The sequence below is a fragment of the Olea europaea genome, chromosome 16 (genome assembly GCF_002742605.1).
Source record: "Olea europaea var. sylvestris chromosome 16, O_europaea_v1, whole genome shotgun sequence".
Taxonomy (NCBI): Eukaryota; Viridiplantae; Streptophyta; class Magnoliopsida; order Lamiales; family Oleaceae; genus Olea; species Olea europaea.
The window spans coordinates 13606736-13628181 of record NC_036252.1 but is presented as its reverse complement, the minus strand read 5'-3'; the positions used below and the strand labels follow the sequence as shown (position 1 = coordinate 13628181).

The window sequence follows — 21446 nt, the reverse complement described above, 5'->3', positions numbered from 1 at the left end:
AAAACCCCCCAAAAAAAAAAAAAAAAAACCGACCCAACCCGATCGGTTCGGGTCGGGTGGGGTGGTTTACTTAGGTTGGGACGATTTTTGCCCACTCCTAATGATTTTGGAAGATTAAACTATATTTATGTTCTTCTCCATGAGAATATCGAAATTGTATACTCACATGTCCAAAATAATGCTTGGGCTAATGAAAAATTGAAACTCAAAGTGCCCCCATTTAATTTGGAAATTGTTTGAAGGGAAAGATAAATAAACTCGTTAGGAAAAATGATGAGACCTTTTTTTTTTTTTTAAATATAGGGGCAATTTTTGTGAATGTGCAATCTTGTGCAGCATAGATGCTATCTCTTATGCACGCATGTAGGGAGTGTGCAAAGACGGATCAAATTGGCACATTGGGTCACTGAACTTGTGTGCTAGCACGTCCTATGTACAAGACTGTCGAGCCAAAACTTTAGAAAAATCTAGAGACATTGGCCACTAAGAACGAAAAGTATTAGTAGAATACTTAAGACACACCGGTAGCTATGACTTGCACTATAATAGATACCCAAGTGTTATTGAAGGATATAGTTATGTTAGTCGGATTTCGAATATAAAAAACTCAAAGTTTACGAATGACTATGATATTTCTTAAAAAATATTCTTGAGATGGTCGAAACTTCTACCAACAGTTTGCATATATTGTGATAGTCAATATGTGATTGGAAGGGCAAAGAGCAACATGTATATCAGTAAGTTTCGATATACGTCGTAGTCATAATAACACAAAATAAATATTCTTAACCAGAGTTAGCTCTGTTAACTATGGGAAGTCAAAGGATAATCATGTGAATGAGCTGATAAAAGGATTAGGGAGTTAGTTGGAAATCATCGAGATTAATGTGCTTAAGCCCTTGAAAGAATGAGTTGATACAATGTAAACCAACAGTGGTTCTATGTTTAAAGAAATAGCCTAATTGTAAAGATTTAACTGGATCACTATAAGGGTTACCAGATATCCATTCCTGTGTAGTAACAATGATGTCTATAAGCAAAATGATAAGTAATAGGCTTTTAATAAGATTCTTATACATCAGGAATCTGAACAGAGAAATAAGAATTATTCCTAATTAAGAAACCAATTATGTGGAAGAGAAGTATATTTGCTTCTAAGGTAATTGTGCATGGGCTCAATTCTAAGAAACTTCGTAGAATCGGGCAAATGTTCATTGTCACAAACGAACATAACAATGAGAATCGAATTGTGTTAGAATAATTTTGTGTGAGGTGCATCATTGTTTACACAAGAGGCACAATAGTTCAAAGACGTTGTCATTGGTCAATTAGTAAAGTAAATACCTCGAAAAAGGAAAAGTTCAAAGGATAATGCTTACATAACTTGAGCAAGTTTCGACCATTAAACTTTATTGTTAAGCCTTTGTGTATTCTATGGTCTCTATCAATTTTCATTCATGCAAGGATTGTTAGAAATTGATTAGTTTTATCATAATTTGAGTGGAACCCTATTCTTGATTTTGGAAGATTAAGCTTCTATATGGTTGGGATTAAAATCATATTTTTTTTTTATAAATTTTAATAAAAGTTGATGAAATATGTTATTGAAGAGTTATTGATCCTATGAAATATATGGTTAAAATCACTTGTTGACTTTGACATAGATCAAAATCTAGAATTTAATCCCTATCAAACAAGAGCTAAATTAGATTTGTGTTCTTCATGAAAATATCTAAATTTTATATTCTCATGATCAGAATAATGCTTCGATGAATGAGAAATTAAAACTGATATAATAGGTGCTTGAGATTTTTTTTTGTTGACTCTGGTGTTTGAGTTTCGCCCAACTAATCATGAGGAGTGGCAGCCTTTTCCCTTAGTTTGCCCCTCGGGTAAATTCGGATGCGGTCATAGTTTACCCAAACTTGGACAGGACATTTAGGGTGCTTGAATATTGTTAAGTCTATTGAAAATGTGTGAAAGAATTAAATTGATATACTCACTCAAAGATGAGTGAAGAACAAGAAGAAATTATTCGTTTTAAGAAGCCAAAAACTCAAAATTTATTCAAGCATGTTCATTATTGCCAATAAAACAATATTTAGCTCCCATTCTCTTTCATTTTTTTCTCTCTTATTTTCAACTACACGATCTTCCATAAAATAATATTATACGTAAAGAAAAAAAATCATTTTTTTTTCAACCACACATTCTTTAAAAAAACACTATTCTAAACATTAAAATTTGGAAAAAATTGGGGCCAAACGGGGCTTAAATATTTGAACCTCTTTCTATCCACTTGTCTTCTAAACAAAACGTCTAAAACCAAATTGGACAATTCAAGTACAACTAGACCTATGACCAAGGTAAACTTAATGGAAACTAAAAGACATTAATTAACATTGAAAATATCTAAAAACTTGGACAAATGAAATTGATTTTCGAAGTATTGTTCTGCAGGCGAATCTATGAACAATTTTGCACTTCTTCATGAAAATGCGCATATTTCAATATAAGAAATTTGAAATCATGGCCCTATTTTTTGTTGGAAATATGTGTTGACTTGGACTATTTTGACATGATTTTGAGTAGGATCTGTTCCTTCGATTTAGAAGATCAAAGCCGATTTATGTTCTCCTCTACAAGAAATTAAAATCATATATTTATTTGTCAAAATTGATACTTGGATGAACGAAAAATTAGACTTCAAAAGGTACCAATTAAAAAGAGTTTATGTGTTGGTAGAAAACCAATTAAGGGGGCTATGGAACTAAATTTTGAAATCTTTTCAAGTAAAATTAGTGAGCAAAAATATTCTTAAAAAAAGCAATTTAAAAAGTTAAATCAACGTAAAATTGAACAAAACGATTACCTTTTGCATTCCCATGTTAGGAGGGAGTTAATTGTTCCAATGGTTATTGAACTTATATCTATGTATTCGATTGCTCATTGAAATTTAAAATGTAGAGTTTTGGCTACTGAATTTTGAAACACGTTGTACATTATTTACCGACATAACTTTTATCCCAAACTTTTAACGAAATTGATGAAATGGCTGATGGAATGCACATGTGGTGCCTGTCACACTTTTAAACTTTGAGATAGTCGAATTTTGGTCGTTAAATTTTGAAAAATGTCTTCTTTTTTACACTAAACTTAGAGGTGATTGAATTTTGGCTATTGAACTTTGAAAAATGTCATCCATTGCTCACTATAAATTAGGATTTAATTAAGCTTCTGTTTATCTCCCTTTAAATCAAAACTATTTAATTTTCATACTCATTTTTAACTACACAATTATACAATAAAATATTTTACACGTAAGCTCAAATTTTTTTCAACATTTTAACCACACATTATCCAAAAAATCATTATTTAAAACTTTTTATTTTAAAATAATAATAGCTATCAAACAGAGGCTAAATTTTGAATTGAATTTAATTTTAACAATAAATATATTGTGTTTGTCATTGTAATTCACTTCCTTTGCACAACTTTGTAAAACATCTTCTATTGCTCACATTAAATTTGGATTTAATTCAAATTCATTGTTAAGATATGGATTTAATTTTATTTAACAAACAAATTCCTTGCATGTTTCATTGTAAACTTCAAATATTATGACAATGATAGCGTAAAATTCTACAAAAATAAATTGAAATTAAAAATTTAACTACTGTGTAATTAAGTAATCATTCCTAATGGTATACACAATGCTTGTAAAGCTGTGAAAAGGAAGTGACTATTAATTACAATGAAACACACAATATATATATTATTAAAATTAAGTTAAATTCGAATTTTAGCCCCTGTTTGATGCCCACTATTTTTATTTTTTTTGAAAAAAGGTTTTAAATAGTGATTTTTTTTTCAGAGAATGCGTGGTTAAAAAATTGATTTTTTTTTTGAGTTTACTTGTAAAATATTTTATTATATAAATGTGTGGTTGAAAATAAATATGAAAATTAAAGTATTTTGTTTTTGAAGGAAAATAAACAAAGACTTAATTAAATCCAAATTTATAGTGAACAATGGAAGAAAATGTTTAAATTTCAGTAGCCAAAGTTCAACTATACTGAAATTTTTTAAATTTCAGTAGCCAAAGTTCAACTATATCAAAATTCGACCACCTCAAAAATTAGGGAGCAATAGAAAACACATTTCAAAGTTTAGTGGCCAAAATTCGACTATCTCAAAGTTTAACGGTGTGATAGAGCGCCTTATATGATTTTTGGTAGCCACGTCATCAATTTTGTTAGAAGTTTGAGACGGAAGTTATGCCAGTGAGTAAAATGTTTTTCAAAGTTCAGTAGCTAAAACTCGATATCTTAAACTTCGTTGAGCAATCGAATACATAGACATAAGTTCAGTAAGTATTGAAACAATTAACTCGTAAGGAGGAGATAGCTTTGACCTCGTACCACTAAAATTAATATAGGGTTGGCTCAAAGTTGGTCATTTGTTGTTTAATTAAATCATATTTCTTCTTTACCAAATGGGCAAAAATCGTTCTTCCAATTATTTTCCTTTTATATTTTCTAACGAGCCAATATTTCAAATTTGAACTTTTTGTTTAATTTTCAATGAGTTAATATGTATTAAACAATTTTCAACGTATACATATATTCAATCCTTATGCCAATGTTTTCAGTTGTCAAGTTGATAAATTCGAACCTAAAGAACATACGGGGACTGTGATGGAGCTTTATTTTAAAAAAAAAATAATAATAAATTTGAACAAAGTGATTTAGCTATAATAAATAAATCAAAGTTCCGATTGTGAAAAATAAAATTCAATGGCATACTTGAAATTGCTACTCCATATCGGTATCAACCAAAAATTTAATATACTTCTGTTTTTTTTCCTTTCTACTTCTACTTTGAATGGCAAAATAATATTAGATTTAAATATATTATTTTGTTTAATATATAAGCGAATATTTTGTATATAAGTCAATTTTTAGTTTAAGTAAAAAAAATTATTTATAAGAAATATTTTATAAGTGATTTCTTAAATGTAAAATTGATCTTATAAGTCAATTATACATTAACCTATTTTAGTCAGGCGCGGAGCCAGCACCCAATGAGGGGGTGCGACATTGCGTGATGGCTTAGCCAGAATCATTAGAACCGCCCGGTAGCTATCGGGCAGTTGCAGTTGCAGAGTCGACCGGAGATGGAATCATGGGAGACGAAGATGAAAGATAGAAAGAGACGACCCCTTTTCTTTTTTCGCTTTTTTTTTTGTCTGAACCATTGAAGCTTGAAGTGAGTAATTGTTGGGCCTCTTTTTGTTTAGCCCAAATGCCCAATTCTCATATAAAATTAACAAGTGGTTCAATTTATCAAACCATTTTCAAAGCCGTGAAAGGCAGCCAAGAATCCATATTCCCAATTCCCAAATCGTGAAAAAAACCCAAACCCTTGTCCTCACTTCTCCACTCTCCAATCCACACAACGTAGACAGGCAGATTCCATTTCCATTCTATAATTCCATTCTAAATCGAAGAAGAGGCAGCACAGACGATGTGTTTTACAGCTTTTGCTGTCAACTGTCAAGCCGAGTCCGAGTATCGTGATTGCCGTCTACCCTATCTAGCTTTCTACCTTCTAGTTTCGAGCCTGTTGACTCTTTCTCCCTCTCTCCTCATTTTTTTTTGTTTAATTTCGTTGGCTACTTGACTTGTTGATGTTGAGTAATGAATGTTAATTATGTTATGATTATTGTTTCGGGAATTTATGTTAATGAAATTATGTTTGCGAATTGTGATTTATGATACATAATTTACGTTTTATGAGTTATGATTATTGATTCGAGAATTTACGTTTACGAAATTATGTTTGCGAATTGTGATTTATTATAAGTAATTTATACTTTTTATGAGGAATGATTATTGATTTGGGAATTTATGTTTACGAAACTATGTATGTGAATTGTGATTTATGATAAGTAAATGGCGAATGATTATTAATTTGGGAATTTATGTACATGAAATTATGTTTACGAATTGTGATTTATGATCAGGGGCTATGCCAGCACCCAGCGAGGGTGCACGACCACGTGTGCTGGCTCCGTGAAATCTTTAGAATCGCTCGATAGCAATCATGTTGTTGTAGTTGCAATTGCAGAGTCGGCTGGAGATGGAATCATGGAAGACGAAGATTGAAGATAGAAAGAGACGACCCCCTTTTTTTGGGGCTGAACTGCTGAAGCTTGAAGTGAGTAATTGTTGAGCCTATTTCTATTTAGCCCAATTGCCTAATTCTCATACAAAAATAACAAATGATCCAATTTATCAAATCGTTTGCAAAGTCGTGAAAGGAAGCCAAGAATCCAAAATCCCATTTCCCAAATCATGAAAGAAAGCCAAACCCTTTTCCTTTCTTCTCCAATCTCCAATCCACATGGCGTAGACAAGCATACTCCATCTCCATTCTATAATTTCATTTGAAATCGAAGAAGAGGCAGCACAGACGACGTGTTTTGCAACTTTTGTTGTCGACTGCTGAGCTGAGTCTGAGTACCATGATTGTCGTCTGCCCTTTCTGGCTTTCTGCCTTCTAGTCCTGTGCCTGGTAACTCTTTATCCCTCTCTTTTTTGTTTTTGTTTAATTTTGTTGGCTACTTGACTTGTTAATGTTGAGTAATGAATGCTAATTATGTTATGATTATTGTTTCGAGAATTTATGCTTACGAAATTATGTTTGCGAATTGTGATTTATGATAAATAATTTACATTTTATGAGTTATGATTATTGTTTCGAGAATATATGTTTATGAATTATGTTTGCGAATTGTGATTTATGATAAGTAATTTACATTTTATGAGTTATGATTATTGTTTCGGGAATTTATATTTACGAAATTGTGTTTGCAAATTTTGATTATGATAAGTAATTTACATTTTATGAGTTATGATTATTGATTTTGGAATTTATGTTTACGAAAATATGTTTGCGAATTAATAATTATTGATTTGGGAATTTATGTTTACGAAATTATGTTTGCCAATTGTGATTTATAGTAAATAATTTATGTTTTAATGGAGAATGATTATTCATTTGGAATTTATGTTTGCGAAATTATATTTGCGAATTGTCAGTTATGATAAGTAATTTATATTTTATGAGTTCTAATTATTGATTTGGAAATTTACGTTTAGGAAATTAGGATATGTGAAAAAATTTAATTGAGAAGTTGTTGGCCACTAAATTCAACCTGTGTGTACTTGATTCTTTTTTAATCAATTTCGATTGAGAAATAAATCGTGGCATTTTTCAAATTATGGAATGATTTTTTCAATTGAAACGAAAGTCCATATCCAATTCTTCTAGTTCTAGTTGTGTATCTAGTCTTGCCACTGATTCTAGTCGAGCACAAAAGTTATTGCATAATACAAAGAAGTCTCAGCTCAATTCAATGCGGATGATCTTGTACTTGATCCAGGAATACTGCCCTATCGAGTCATATGATTCTAATATCAGAGATAATGTTAGAATGACATACTTGAAGAAGAGTCCTTGTCAACCGTATGGACAGGACTTATTAAGAAGACCGATGAAAAATGATAATAGATGTGCCCAATCACTGAAGGATTGGAGAGTGGACAAGGGAGGAAAAGTGGAGATGGGGAATGATAATAGATCTTGGGATTCGCCCTCCTATCAAGTCATATGATTCCCATGTCACCAATACTTGTGCCCAATCATTAAAGGATGTAATTGATGCAATATTTTCTATACATGGGTTGAGCATATCTAGCCTGAGAGGTCAAGACTATAATGGAGCAAGTAATATGTCAGGTAAGTTCAATAATTTGAAAGCTTTAATTCTAAGAGAGCACCCACGTGCTATGTATGTCCATTGCTTTGCTCACTAACTTGAGTTCCCAGTTGTTTTTGTGGCACATAGGAATTGTATGCTTGATAATTTTTTCAACATGATTGTTGTTATTGTGAAGTTTTCAAAAGTCATGAAATTTATAAAAGTTTTATACAAAAATCGCATGCTTTCATTAACTCCATACAAAGTTATAAATGTTTTGGAATTACCCAAAAGTCCATCACTAAAAAAAGTCTATAAAAATCTTCAAAAATCTTGATTGAATACACTCATCTTAATATGCTTAGAGCATCTCTAAATTTGGAGAACCAAAATCATTCTCTATAATTAAATTTATTCAAAATATTTCAATTTTCAATACTCCATATTTTGATCCAACTAAATAGTATATATCATAGAGAATTGAGGAAAATAATATAATAATTTGAATGGAAGTTAGGGTCCATTTGATTGTAAAGATAGAATTGAATAAAAGTGAAAGCGGATTCTAGAGAATTGAATTGCATAGAAATTTTCTCCTGTGAATTGTAAATTATTGTGTTTGATTGGTATAATTTTTCACATGGAAAATGTCAAAATAAAAGTATTTTTTGGTGTTTCTTTGACTTTATTTTACATGAAAATTGTCAATTAAAGAAATAGATTTTACTGATATTGGGAATGAAATTTGTTTCCATTGCCAACAACAACAAAAAAAATAATCAAGAAAATCATCTATCTTTTGGTGGTCGTTTGGCTTTGATTTACATGAAAATTGCCAATTAAAGTGAAATATTTTTTTACATTAATTCTTAAAATTTGTTTCCATTGCCAACAAAAAATTCGAAAAAAAAAAACCGTAAACAGTAGGTTGGAAAACCAATTTGGTTTTCCTTTAAAACCAAGAAAATATCATTTCCCAAGACAAGCATGAAAATCGAATCCCATGGAAAATAAAACTTATCAAACACACAAAATTGGAAAAATGTGGAATTCGAACCAATCAAACAGGCCCTTAGTGAAAATAAAATATGAAGAAAAATAATAAACATACATTGAATATAGTAAACTTAAATGTTAAAGACAAATAGATTGTTGGGGTATTTAAAAATTTTACTTTTTAAATTTATATATATCATTGGAGTATTTAAAAAATTTTACACACTAAATTTATAGATAGTATCTAAATAGCAGTATATGCTCTTCAAGGTAGAAAGTGTCTTGGAGAACTAACTCTTGTTTGAGCTCCATTTTCTGAAAATTCATTTTTTAAAGTTTATTTCAAAATTATATATTCTCTCAATAAAATAATTTTATATGTAAACCTAAAAGTATTTCATGCTTTTTAATCACATATACTCTAGAAAATCACACTGTTCTAAAATACGCATATTGACGACGCTTAGGCATTACCAATGCGCAATTTACGACGAAAATTCCAATCCAAGTGGCTTGATTCCTTATTTACTAATCAATAGCAATCATTGATCGCTAATGAGCACCTAGGCCCAGTTATGCTAGCATAATTATCTTTTTTATTTTTTATTTTTTTTACAACTTTTCTAAGTTAAAACTTAAATGTTGATTTCTTCACTTTATCGGTTTTAAATTCAAAATAATCGCTTGAAGTATTGAACTAAAGAAATTTCTCAAAAATTCTTGTTCATTTACTATTTACATTTGGAACTTATCTTTTTGTTAAAAACTTTGAAAAATGTATAATTTTTTTTATAAATTTGTTTTAGATATTTGGCACGTATTATTTTTAATTATTAAACGATTTTTCAATTAATTAAAAATTAAAATAATATTAAAATAATAAACGAATTTTTATATTTTTTTAAGCCTTTGCCTTGCCTAAGTTCGCCTAACCCATAGATTTGCCGCCATGCGTCACCATTATTACGCCTTTTAGAACACTGAAAAATTATTGATACAAATTTTATTCTCACCAAAAAAAAAAAAATATATTAATTAATTAAAAAAATTAAAAAACCCTTTAATATAGATGTCAAACAAATTCTCAAGTTAGATCATTCTTTCGCCTATAAAATATAGATAAATTAAATTCGATCATACTACACTACCAAATTTGTAAGAGATCTGGTAGTGCAGCCCCTCTCACATTTTGGGAAGAGGGTGGGGTGTTTGGAGTGTATTTTTTAATCGTGGACCAACGAGGAGAGAAAATTTGGGAAAGGAGCTCCTCTTCCAGGCCTGTAAAAGGCCTGGAAGAGGAGCATTTTCCAATTAAGTCGACCTTTCAAGTATTCAATTTCATCCAACCTAGAGTCTGCAGTTTCTCTCTATACAGATTTGTCTCTCTCTCTCTCTCTCTTAGGTTTTACGAAATCAGTGACAAGGATGATTGTGCTTAAGAGTTTAGACGGTGAGATTTTCGAGGTCGAGGAAGCGGTGGCGCTAGAATTAGAGACGATAAAGCATATGTTTGGAGCCGACTGCGCTGATACTAGTATTCCTCTTCCAAACGTTACATCCAAGATCTTGGCGAAGGTGATTGAATACTGCAAGCGACATGTTGAGGCGGTGGCGGCAAAGTCCGCTGACGGAGTGTTGGTTGCAGCTGACAAGATGACCGACGAGGAGCTGAAGGCGTTTGATGCTGATTTCGTGAAAGTTGATAAGGGCACCCTGTTTGATCTTATCTTGGTGGCAACTCTTTTCTATTCTTGTCTCTCTAGATTGTTTGGCTATCTTACCTCGATTTGGCTGTTTTTTCCGATTTGCCCACCCTTTTTTCTTGTTCATCACTATGTTTATTGTTTCACATGAGCCTTTTTAATTCTACCATGTTGCCGTTTTACTTTAATCATTCATGGGTCTGTTTTGTTTGCTTTTATTTCTTCGATAACTTGTTTATTGCCTGTTTTAATGGTTTCTTATTCTAGATGCATTTATCATATGGATCTCTGTTCTGTTGTTAGTTTGTCTATATAAAGCAGTAGTTAAGGGTTATCCATTTCTTTCCCTTTTTTCTGGGTTGTAGATCAATACGGACGGCTTGTTTGCTTGAATAATGTTTGTAGTATTGGTGAAATTTTGGTATGAGGTGGGGCTTCATTTAATTATTATATATTCTTATTTTTATTTGAAGGCTTATGATATAAAGCCTTTGGGTAGAGTAACTGGAATGAAACTATTTTTGTTCTGTTAAAATTTTTATTTTACTGTGGATCGGGTGGTTTGAAGATAACAGCAATCTTCCTGCATCAAAAGTCAGAACTGGAGATGCATAATGTAACTTTCTTTGGGAAGGGTTGAAAACATGTTCTTCTTTTGTTCTTGTAATCTTGCTCACAAATTTTCATCTGTTTGTTTTTACATAGAAGATAATCTATTCATTTCTCTGTTGGCATTCTTGTGTTTTTAATGCTTTTTCTGTATGATTCACAGTTCTTTTCTCTAGCTACTACTAACTAGTGACATCACGTTTTCAGGCAGCAAACTATCTGAACATAAAGAGTCTGCTCGACCTCACATGTCAGACTGTGGCCGACATGATAAAAGGAAAGACTCCGGAGGAAATCCGCAAGATTTTCAATATTAAGGATGACTTCACCCCGGAGGAGGAAGAGGAAATTCGCAGGGAAAATGCTTGGGCGTTTGAGTGATATGCCTCTGCAAATTAAGTTTCTGTACCTAATAGAGTATGCTATAATATGGTAGGTTTTATTAAGAGTCGTCCAGTAAATTCTTGGTATCATGTTATGAAGAGATCCAACTCTTTGTTGAAATTTGTTTCCCAGTGTTAAACCTTTATGCTTCTATGACACTGGTACTTGGTGTTCTTTTTAAATGCTATATCTTTTATATCTTCATTATTTTCCCTTGATTATCGTTTAACCTAATTATGGAGTTTGATTGTTGAGAATATGTGATTGCAAACTCTTTGAATATGGCTGATGGGGTTGTTCGTTGCTTGGTTGAAAGTCAGGTTCTGTTTGTGTTAGCACATTTGGAGCTGGAATTGGATGTGCAGTTCAAAAATTCTCGAGGGCCTTAGATTTGCAGGCATTGAATATGTTGATCAGGTTTTTTTACAGACCTGCAAGGCTTATGCATTGGATAGCCACACTTGCAAGTCCAGATTCAAGGCATTGAATTGGGTAGCCACACTGGCAAGTGTAGATGTGACTGTTAAAAGTCCTAGGAATTTGAAAAAGTGATTGAAATAGGTGATGACTAGTGTGTGCATGTTTTTGGCAGTTGGAAATGCTGTTCATATGAGAATAGTTTGGCTTTTTCTTTGTTCGACATTTCAGTTCAACTCTGATTGAACTTTCTGGACTAGAGTTTGATCTTGGTTCACTCGCAGTTCGTTAATGCCTGGGCAGGATTTGGAAACAGCATTGAAAACTTTGTTATAATTTCTGTTTCAACCTTTTGGGGGTGATTGGTGAGTTGGGAAACCTGAAAAGAAGGGGAAAAGCCATTGTCGCAACACATTTGGACTGTCAAAGGCAAGTTAAAGGCATGGTTAGAATGCTGGATCGGACATGTCCGTGCCATCGAAGAACTCGGAGCTAGCTTTCATGAGCCAACAAAATATAGTTTGCAACTGTCAAAGGCAAGTTAAAGGCATGTTTAGGATGCTGGATGGGACAATAATGTTGTCTTTCTTCAATTATATCCGTGCATCGAAGAACTCGGAGCTAGCTTTGATGAGCCAACAAAATATAGTTTGCAAAATCCGACTTTTTAAGACGTATGTCAATTATACAGCAAAACATCACACAAGCGGATCATAGAGGTTTCGAGGGTGCTGACTGTTGACCTTGAAAATTGGTCATTCCACGTGGCCAACAGAGAGTTACTCCACGTATTCCTCACTGCGCACAATCAGTGAACGGTCAGACGCACATGGTCGGGACCAGCAGGGGTGGTGGCGGTCGTATACACTCCGACGGTCAAGTTTGGTTTAGGTGGTCGGAACAGTACTCGGGGGTTGTGCCAAATAATGATAAGGGGGAGGAGAAATATATAAGCTTGCTATGGAGTGCTATGTAGTAAGAGTTTCATTACCTTTGCCTCTTACCAAACTTTGGGTATTTATAGGTGGGATGAGCCGTTGGATGTGGGACACGTGTATACATGTGACGGTATGAGACGTCCGCTCATAGGCGTCAATCAGCAACGTCTGTAGAGTGGGCGGACAGCTTGTTTCTCCTGAGTTGAATTGACATAAAGTTGATAAGTCACATCAGCTAGCCTCATGGAGACGTCAAATCAATCTAAACCTTAGGTGCAGGAAGGATCTTGGCACAAATCTCTTTCTGAAATTGGCGGCGGATCTTCTAACCGGGGTCTACTTGGCCTCGACCTCGAGGGCGAGGTGCTTCGGTCAGGTCAGTAGTAGGGATCGCCTGTACTTTGCAGCGTGCTACTAGGTTGCAGACATTGCTGATATCACTTCAGAAACACTTCGGACGGGTCTTTATCAGGTCAGAATATATGATGGTGCGCGTTCCGAGGCGGATCAGATAGGGGCGTAACAGTGGTCCCCAAGTCCAGGTATGAATATTTATATCATGGGTGAACTTCCTTTCCTGACCGGATGTATATGTCTCGGTACTGGGGACCACGACTCGTGGGAGTTTGGGGGTTGATCTTTTGCAGTAATCGAGGTCATGATCCTATGCAGATGTGCCAAAGTTTCGTTACTGTGTAAGGGAAAAAATAACCGATGTGAGGTCGAAGCGCTGCAAGACGGGACGATTAGTAGGAAAAGAGGTTAACATGACGACCGAGGCGATGTCCGAGAGGGGGCTCGCGCTAGGTGTGTGTAGGCTATGCGAAGGTGAGCGAGGAACTTATCTGCCACCGTTGCGTTGACCCACAGGGCCGACGCGTTGAGAGATGACTAAAACTTTGTAAAGCATGGGAGAGAACGCATCGTTCGAGGCGATGACCCACAGGGGACTTCGCGTCAGGTGCGTCCAAACTTTGTAAAGTTGAATAAGGAGCTCATCTGTCATCGATGCGCTAACCCACAGGGCTGACGCGTTGGGAGATGGCTAAAACTTTGTAAAGCATGGGAGGTAACGTAGCGTCCAAGGTGATAACCCACAGGGGATTTCGCGTCAGGTGCGTCCAAACTTTGTAAAGTTGAATAAGGAGCTCATCTGCCACCGGTGCGCTGATCCACAGGGTCGAAGCGTTGGGAGATGGCTAAAGTTTTGTAAAGCATGGGAGATAACGCAGCGTCCAAGGCGATAACCCACAGGGGACTTCGCGTCATGTGCGTTCAAGCTTTGTAAAGTTGAGTGAGGAGCTCATCTACCACCGGTGCGTTGACCCATAGGCCGATGCGTTGGGAGATGGCTAAAACTTTGTAAAGTATGGGAGGGAACGCAGCGTCCGAGGCGATGACCCACAGGGACTTCGCGTCAGGTGCGTCCAAACTTTGTAAAGTTGAGTGAGGAGCTCGATTCGAGGCGATTCAAACGTCAAATGATTTGACAACTGTTGCGTGTTTCTAAAGTGACAGTTGTGTGCCATGCCCATTCTCCTAAAAGGCTGGTGCGGCTACTTATTATTATTGACGATTGGTTGTAACTGAGGTGACGCATTTTAAGCAAGCGTGAATGTCACAGCGACATCTTAGGCGTAGATCAAATCTGGCATTTCATTTCAACGGCCTAGATTGAAGATGCGATGAACGACTTAGATTGATCGCATTTGAATTCGATGGTGAAGATCGGATTTGTCTTTCTATAAAAGGAGGACTCTGAGGTTTTCTCAGGCTTTTTACCCTTGCGAAATAAACAATATATTTTGCTCTCAAGTCATTAGCGATTTCTGACGTTTTCTAAGCAATTCTGGTAAGAAAATTGAACTTTTGGCGACCTTACACCATTTCCGGCTAGGAAAACCTTCAAACTCGTAAGTTTCAGTACCTTTTAGGGCTTTTAAATATTGAAAAAAGGGCCTTGGACGGGAGTTTTGGTTCGGGGAGGAGGTTAGAACTAGTGAGGATGGACGAGCCCATTGTGGCGACCTCCTCAGAAATAGCCGAGGCAATAATAGGGAGAAAAATATATGGAAGCAACCGGATAGCCCAGCAGATACTTCTGTGCATTGCGGGGCATTGGACTACCCATCCAAATTAAGAGAGGCCGACCTGGAGAGACTTAGGATAGAGTATAGGATCCCTGATAGCATAGATTTGATCCTTCCCGAGCCGGAAGAGAGAGCCTGCTACCCTAAGCCGGGTTGTGTGGCCATTAGCGAGGCGATCCTTAGGGCCGGACATAGGCTGTCAGTTCACCCATTCTTTAGGATGGTGCTTAGATCCTATGGGCTAGCCCCGACGCAACTCAATACGAACTCCTGGAGCCAAATGGTGGGCTCCTGGATGTTGTGGAAAGAAGCGTCATTAGGGGTGGAGATGCCCCTCTCTGTCTTCCAGACCCTTTATATACCTAAGGTAACTATCGGGAGGGATAAGACCCGGGGATGGTATTGCCTTACTTCATGGGGTTTCCACACTCCATTCATGCTCGATCTGTCGAGCTCCATCAAAGAATGGAAGAGCTCGTGGTGTTGGGCCGCAGGGCGATGAGACACGATGGAGGGGATCCCCTGGCACCTCTTACAGTCCCGACGAAGTACTCAACACTTAGTGAGTATAGTAGTTGTTTTTCCTTATATTTCTCTTCGGTTCGAATTGTGCCTAACATTTACATTTCCTTTGTAGGTGCTCTTCCTCGGTGCGAACTGTCATCCGAGGACTTTGAAATCATATGTATCATTTATCAGCTGACTCAAAAGAAGAGGTCTTACCATAGGTTGATCCGAAAGAACATCCACTTCATTACTCACGATCTGATGGCATCCCAAGGTAATTGGACTGAAGTCTTTACCCTTTATTCTGAACTCTCAACACTTGTACTAATTCATCATTCGCTCTTTCCAGACAACTTTAATAAGATGATGTCGGTGCGCCCCGACTTTAAGACCATCCAGAAGATGATGGCAGAGGCACAGGCGTTGATGGCCTCCTCCTCTTACAAAAAGCAAATGGAGGATTTGGTGGAAGCCAGTAAGAGGCTTCAGCCTCCGACGGAGGAGGAGGTACCGGAGGACCTGGAGGCTGACCTTCAGAGGAAGGGCAAGAAGAGTGCCGCCCCTCCAAAACGTCCAACTGTAGCGAGGCCACCCCCTGCTCTGAGGCAAACCACAATTCTCACCGGGGTGGCTACTCCAGAGAAGAGGCCCGCCCCACCTGAGCCTGCCACTACCCCGGCCACAACACCCCTCGCTACCGCGCCAATTGATCAAGTGCCAGGGCAGCAGAAGAGGAAGAGTCCCTGTCCCTCTAAGGAGGTCGACTTTCTGGGCACAAACTTGGAGGAGCCCGTAAGGGAAGTGTTGGAGGCTCTTCCTCCAGAAACAGCTGCGGTGGCGGTCGTCTGTAGCAAATACTGGATTGAGGAGTGGAGGGACCACACCGCCTTCTGCACAGCTGAGGATTTGGTGGCTGTAAATAGCGCCGGCGTGGCTCGGGCCCTGAGTACAAGCATCCAACTTGAGGGCTTGATGAAGGATCTGAACTCCAAGTGGGAGGACCTCGCCAAGCGCCTTGAGGAGGCGATGCACTACGGGGATACCGTGCGAGTTGCCCAGACCAAGGCCACGCAGGTGGAGGAGGGGAAGAAGGAAGCTGAGGCCCAGCTAACTGCCGCCAAAGCAGAAGTGGAGCGACTGAAGAAGGAGTTGTACAAGGTGGAGTGCCAAGTGGCTGCTGTGACTCGGCGGCTTGATCACGCCAATGAGCACCACAAGGTCGATATCGAGGCTCTGGAGGCCTCCAACAAAGAGAAGGCGGAGCTGAGGCAGAAGGCAGAGGCTCAGTCAGAGGAGATTGCCTCTTTGAAAGAGAAGTTGAAGTCTGTAGGGGAGGTGGCAGCTCAGAACTTCATCGACCACTTTGAAGACCATCCCTTGTATGATGACTTTGCCAATTTTTGGGCCTCATGGAGTGCCCAAAGCTTATTGGGTCGAGTGAAGGAGGTGCACCCCACTTTGGACATCTCTTCATTGGAGGCAGAGTTCGGGAGGCCAACTGGAGGTCGACCTGATAGGCTTGCTGAGGAAGCTCCGGAGGCCCCAGAGGCTACCGATGTAGAAGTCCCTCCAGCAGAATAGGGTTATCTTTTGTAATGGCTTCGGCCTCCTTGTACTTAAATTTATTTAATGAAATGAACTTTTTGCTAAGTATTTGTGCTTCTGCTTTTTTTATCTTTTCGATCTGTTCATACTTGTATGAATGACAAACGTCAGACTAATTGCCTCGTAATAGTAACCAGTTAATAATTGCGGATCGGACCACTTAAGTTAATATAAGTTGAATCACTTAAGCGAATATGAAGCGACTCTTAATGCTAACCTGTTAACAATATGAGATCGGACCACGTAAGTCAATATGAAGCGGACCACTTAAGCAAACATGAAGAGCCCCTTAATAATTGAAGATCGGATCGCTTCCCATTGAAGGACTGAGGAATCTATTTACTAATTAATGTGGCTCAGAACCAAAGTTTCATTACTTGAGATAAATTACACCACCCTTTACCAAGGCGATTCCAGCACGTAGTTAGGGAATTTACAACTGAGATCAGATCAAAACAATCGATTCATTATACCATATTGAAATCGGATCGGAACAAAGGCTTATCATTGATAGTACTTCCTCAAGTGTTCGATGTTCCACTGATGAGGCAAGGCCTTTCCTGCCATGTCTTCAATTTCGAAAGTACCAAATCGGGATTCCCTGCGGATGCGGTAAGGGCCTTCCTAGTTCGGGCAAAACACTCCTGACCCAATTGGCTTGGAGGATTGGAAGACTCTTCTGAGGATAAGGTCGCCCAGGCGAAGAGTTCTGTTTCTAACTTTGGAGTTGTAATAGCGGGTCATTTTTCGATAATACTTTGCCAAGTTCACTTGGGAGGCATCACTCCTTTCCTCAAGGAGGTGTAGTTCGCTTATTTGAGCATCATCATTGCTGATCTCATTGAAGTGTATCCGTCGACGTAATGGGACCCCGACTTCGACCGGACTTATGGATTCGACTCCGTAGGTCATGGAAAATGGTGTTTCACCTGTTGCAGTCCGGCAAGAAGTTCTGATAGCCCAGAGGACGTGGGGGAGTTCGTCAACCCTGGCCCCCTTTGAGGTATCAAGCTTCATTTTCAGGGTGTGCTTGATAGTCTTGTTCACTGCTTCAACTTGCCCATTTGCTTGGGGTTGATGAGGTGTCGAGAAGTCCTTCTTTATGCCCAGTTCGTCGCATAAGTCTCGCATCTTCTTGTTATCGAACTGCCTTCCATTATCAGACACTAAGGAGTGGGGAATGCCGAATCTACAAATGATGTTCTTCCAGACGAATTTGGTAGTATTCGCCTCGGTAATCCTGGCAAGGGGTTCAGCCTCGACCCACTTAGTGAAGTAGTTAATGGCAACAATGGCGAAAGTTGCACTTCCTCTTCCTTTTGGGAGTGGACCAAAGAAGTCAATGCTCCACTTGGCAAACGGCCAAGGGCTGGTTACTACGGAGAGGCTCTGAGTATGTTGTCTTTGTTGGTTCGAGAAGCGCTGGCACTTATCACATTTCTGGACAAATTGGCAAGCATCCCTTTTCAGGGTCGGCCAGAAGTAGTCTTAACGGAGAACCTTGTGTGCCAGAGCCGTTCCTCCGGAGTGATTTCCACAGATTCCCTCATGACTTTCCCTGAGTATGTATGTGGCCTCTTCGCCTCCTACGCATCGAAGAAGCGGCGAGGTGAAGCCTCTCTTGTAAAGGGTATCTTCTTGCAGGACGAAGTGTGCTGCCCTTCTTCTTAACTTCCTCATCTCGCTTCTAGAAGCAGACAGTGTTTGATCCTTCAGGTAGGCGATGATAGGCTGCATCCATAATGGGGTGCCTTCTATCCATAGTATCTCTTCACTCCCGGAGGTGGAGGGCTTTGATAAGTGCTCAATAGGGACGGCCTTTAGCAGTTCTGAATTTATGCTGCTGGCCAATTTTGAAAGGGCGTCTGCATGTGTATTCTCTAAACGGGGGACTTGAGTCAGTTCGAACCTTTCAAAATGAGGAACTATGTCCAGAACCAACTTCAAGTACGCAATCATGCTACCATCTTTGGCTGCGAAGTTCCCATTGACCTGATTTACTATAAGTTGAGAATCACTGCTCGCCAGGAGCCTTTTGACCCACATCTCCTTAGCAAGTCTAAGACCTGCCAGAAGGGCCTCGTATTCAGCAGCTTTGTTCGAGGCTTTGAAGCCAAACCTCACTGCATAATTTAGCTTGTGGCCTTCTGGGCTTTGCAACACGATTCCTGCCCCTGTGCCAGTCTTTTCCGAGGACCCATCTACGAACAGTTTCCATATGGGGGGCTCGGCTGGTTCCATTATCGTCTCCATTTCTGGGGCTCTGGCAAACTCAACCATAAAATCAGCAAGGGCCTAACCCTTGATGGCGTGTCGAGATTGGAATGTTAGATCGAACTCACTGAGCTCGATTGCCCATTTTAGCAGGCGTCCTGATGCTTTTGTTTTCTGCATCACCTGCTTTAGTGGAAGTTGGTGAGAACTTGTATTGAGTGGGCCTGGAAGTATGACCTCAGTTTTCTTGAGGCTGTGATAAGGGCGAGTGCCAATTTCTCCATGTCTGGGTAGCGTGTTTCAGCTGGAAGAAGTGCTTTGCTGATATAGTACACTGGCAATTGGCACTCACTTTCTTCTTTGATTAGGACGGCGCTGACCGCCACTTTCGAAACCACAAGTAAGCAGTAGAGACTCATTCGGTTGAGGTTTCGACAAGAGGGGCGTCTCCCCAAGGTACTTTTTCAGAGCCTCGAAGGCTTCTTCACACTCTGAAGTCCATTGGAATTTCTTTCTTTGTTTCAGCATATTGAAGAAAGGCAAGCTTTTATCTGTGGCTCTGGAGATGAAGCGATTGAGTGCGGCCATCCGACCACTGAGACTTTGGACCTCCTTAGATTTCTGAGGTGACCTCATCTCTAGCAAGGCCATTACTTTTACTGGATTCGCCTCAATTCCTCTCTAATTGACAATATACCCCAAGAACTGGCCCGATGCCACTCCAAAGGTGCACTTGAGGGGATTCAATTTCATATTATACTTTCTAAGTATCTGAAAAGTTTGGTCGAGGTGACTCACGTGTTCGGCTGCCTGGAGGCTTTTGACCAGCATGTCGTTAACGTAGACCTCCATGGTTTTGCCAATGAGTTCGGCAAACATCATATTGACCAACCTCTAATATATAGCTCTAGCATTCTTCAATCCGAAGTGCATGACTTTGTAGCAATACAGACCCCTGTCCGTAATGAACGATGTAGCTTCCTCATCAGGTCGGAACATGGGTATCTGGTTATACCCTGAGTATGCATCCATGAAACTCAGTAGTTCATGTCCAGCAGTAGAATCCACAAGTTGATCTATTCTTGGAAGTGGGAAGTTGTCTTTGGGGCACGCCTTATTTAAGTTCGTGAAGTCCATGCATACCCTCCACTTTTCGCTGGGCTTTTTCACAAGGACCGGGTTGGATATCCACCTTGGGTAGATGGCCTCTCTTATCAAACCACTGTGGCTAAGTTTGTTTACTTCGTCTTTCAGTGCCTCGTACCTTTCCGGATTGTGGGCACGCCTCTTCTGTCTATGGAGGGCATATGAGGGATTGATATTAAGGTGATGACAACTGATCCTAGGATTTATTCCCACCATATCTTCATGTTTCTATGCGAAGACATCCAAGTTCCCTTTCAGGAAGCTTATCATCTCTGCTTTTGCTTCAGGGGACAATGACCTTTCTATACGCAAGGCCTGACTGGGGTCTTCTGGGTTGGCGGGGAAAGTCTCCAATTCTTCCATTGGGGTCGCATTTGGTTCAGAGTCAATTATTCGGGGATCTAACTCATCTAGAAGATGTCCTTGTTTAGGGACCTCTTCCATGTCGACGTCTCCCTCTTGTTCAGAGGTATGTCCTTGTTTAGGGGCGTTGAGCATTTCCACGTCCGTACTGATTTCAGCGGGTACCTCAGTTAGGATTACATTAACAGTTCGGGCCTCGGACTTTTGCAGCGAGCTTAAGTAGCATGCCCTGGAGCCCATCTGATCGCCTCGGACCGTAGCAATCCTATGTTTGGTTGGAAATTTCATGCACAAATAGTGGATGGACGTGATAGCCCAAAGATCTTTCAAAACGGGTCTGCCCAATGCTCCATGATAAGCCGATCTGTGATCTATCACCAAAAATTTCATGAAGTGTTGGGCCACTAAGGGTGCCGAACCCATCTCGATAGGCAGAGTGATCCACCCTCGTGGGATGATGCTGTCCCCGGTGAATCTAAATAGTGGGTCTGTCATGGCGATCAACTCATGTTCAATTTGCATTTTGTCAAAAGTGGAGCCGAACAATATGTTCACGGAACTGCCATTGTCAACGAGTATGCGTTTTAACCCGTTTCTAGCACTACGGCTCTTACAACCAATGAATGGGGGTGGTGAACCCCATTTGAGTCTTCCTCGGAGAAGGTGATTGGGGCCATCCTATCTGCTGCGTACGACTCGTTGACAATGT

At 38.8% G+C, this 21446-nt stretch overlaps 3 protein-coding genes across 6 annotated transcripts in view; 2 read left to right on the top strand and 1 right to left on the bottom strand.

The window, feature by feature from the left end:
* The window catches only part of LOC111412185 (SKP1-like protein 1A), a 25082-nt gene extending 13421 nt beyond the window's left edge, over positions 1 to 11661 (top strand). The window contains exons 2-3 of one of the 3 annotated variants that reach the window (XM_023042986.1): positions 10217 to 10495; positions 11281 to 11661. In XM_023042986.1, the coding sequence (XP_022898754.1) occupies positions 10217 to 10495; positions 11281 to 11454 (453 nt within the window). In that variant the 3' untranslated portion in view covers positions 11455 to 11661. Of the gene's footprint in view, positions 1 to 10067; positions 10496 to 11280 lie in introns of those variants that run through there. The other 2 variants (XM_023042988.1, XM_023042989.1) reach the window with 2 other exon arrangements.
* A 2599-nt stretch (positions 11662 to 14260) lies between these two features.
* Positions 14261 to 17516, top strand: LOC111412184. Of its 2 annotated transcripts, none has more exons than XM_023042985.1 (2): positions 14261 to 15464; positions 15540 to 17516. In XM_023042985.1, the coding sequence occupies exons 1-2, from the start codon at positions 15299 to 15301 to the stop codon at positions 16988 to 16990; spliced, it is 1617 nt and encodes a 538-aa protein (XP_022898753.1). In that variant the 5' UTR covers positions 14261 to 15298; the 3' UTR covers positions 16991 to 17516. The 2 variants fall into 2 exon arrangements, with proteins under 2 accessions (XP_022898753.1, XP_022898752.1); XM_023042984.1 differs by having other exon boundaries at positions 14261 to 15683; positions 15759 to 17516.
* A 2060-nt stretch (positions 17517 to 19576) lies between these two features.
* Positions 19577 to 21232, bottom strand: LOC111412653. The gene is made up of 3 exons (XM_023043581.1): positions 20810 to 21232; positions 20421 to 20602; positions 19577 to 19742 (listed from the first exon to the last, which is right to left on the bottom strand). Exons 1-3 carry the CDS (start codon positions 21230 to 21232, stop codon positions 19577 to 19579), a joined length of 771 nt encoding a protein of 256 aa, XP_022899349.1.
* Positions 21233 to 21446: the final 214 nt, after the last annotated feature.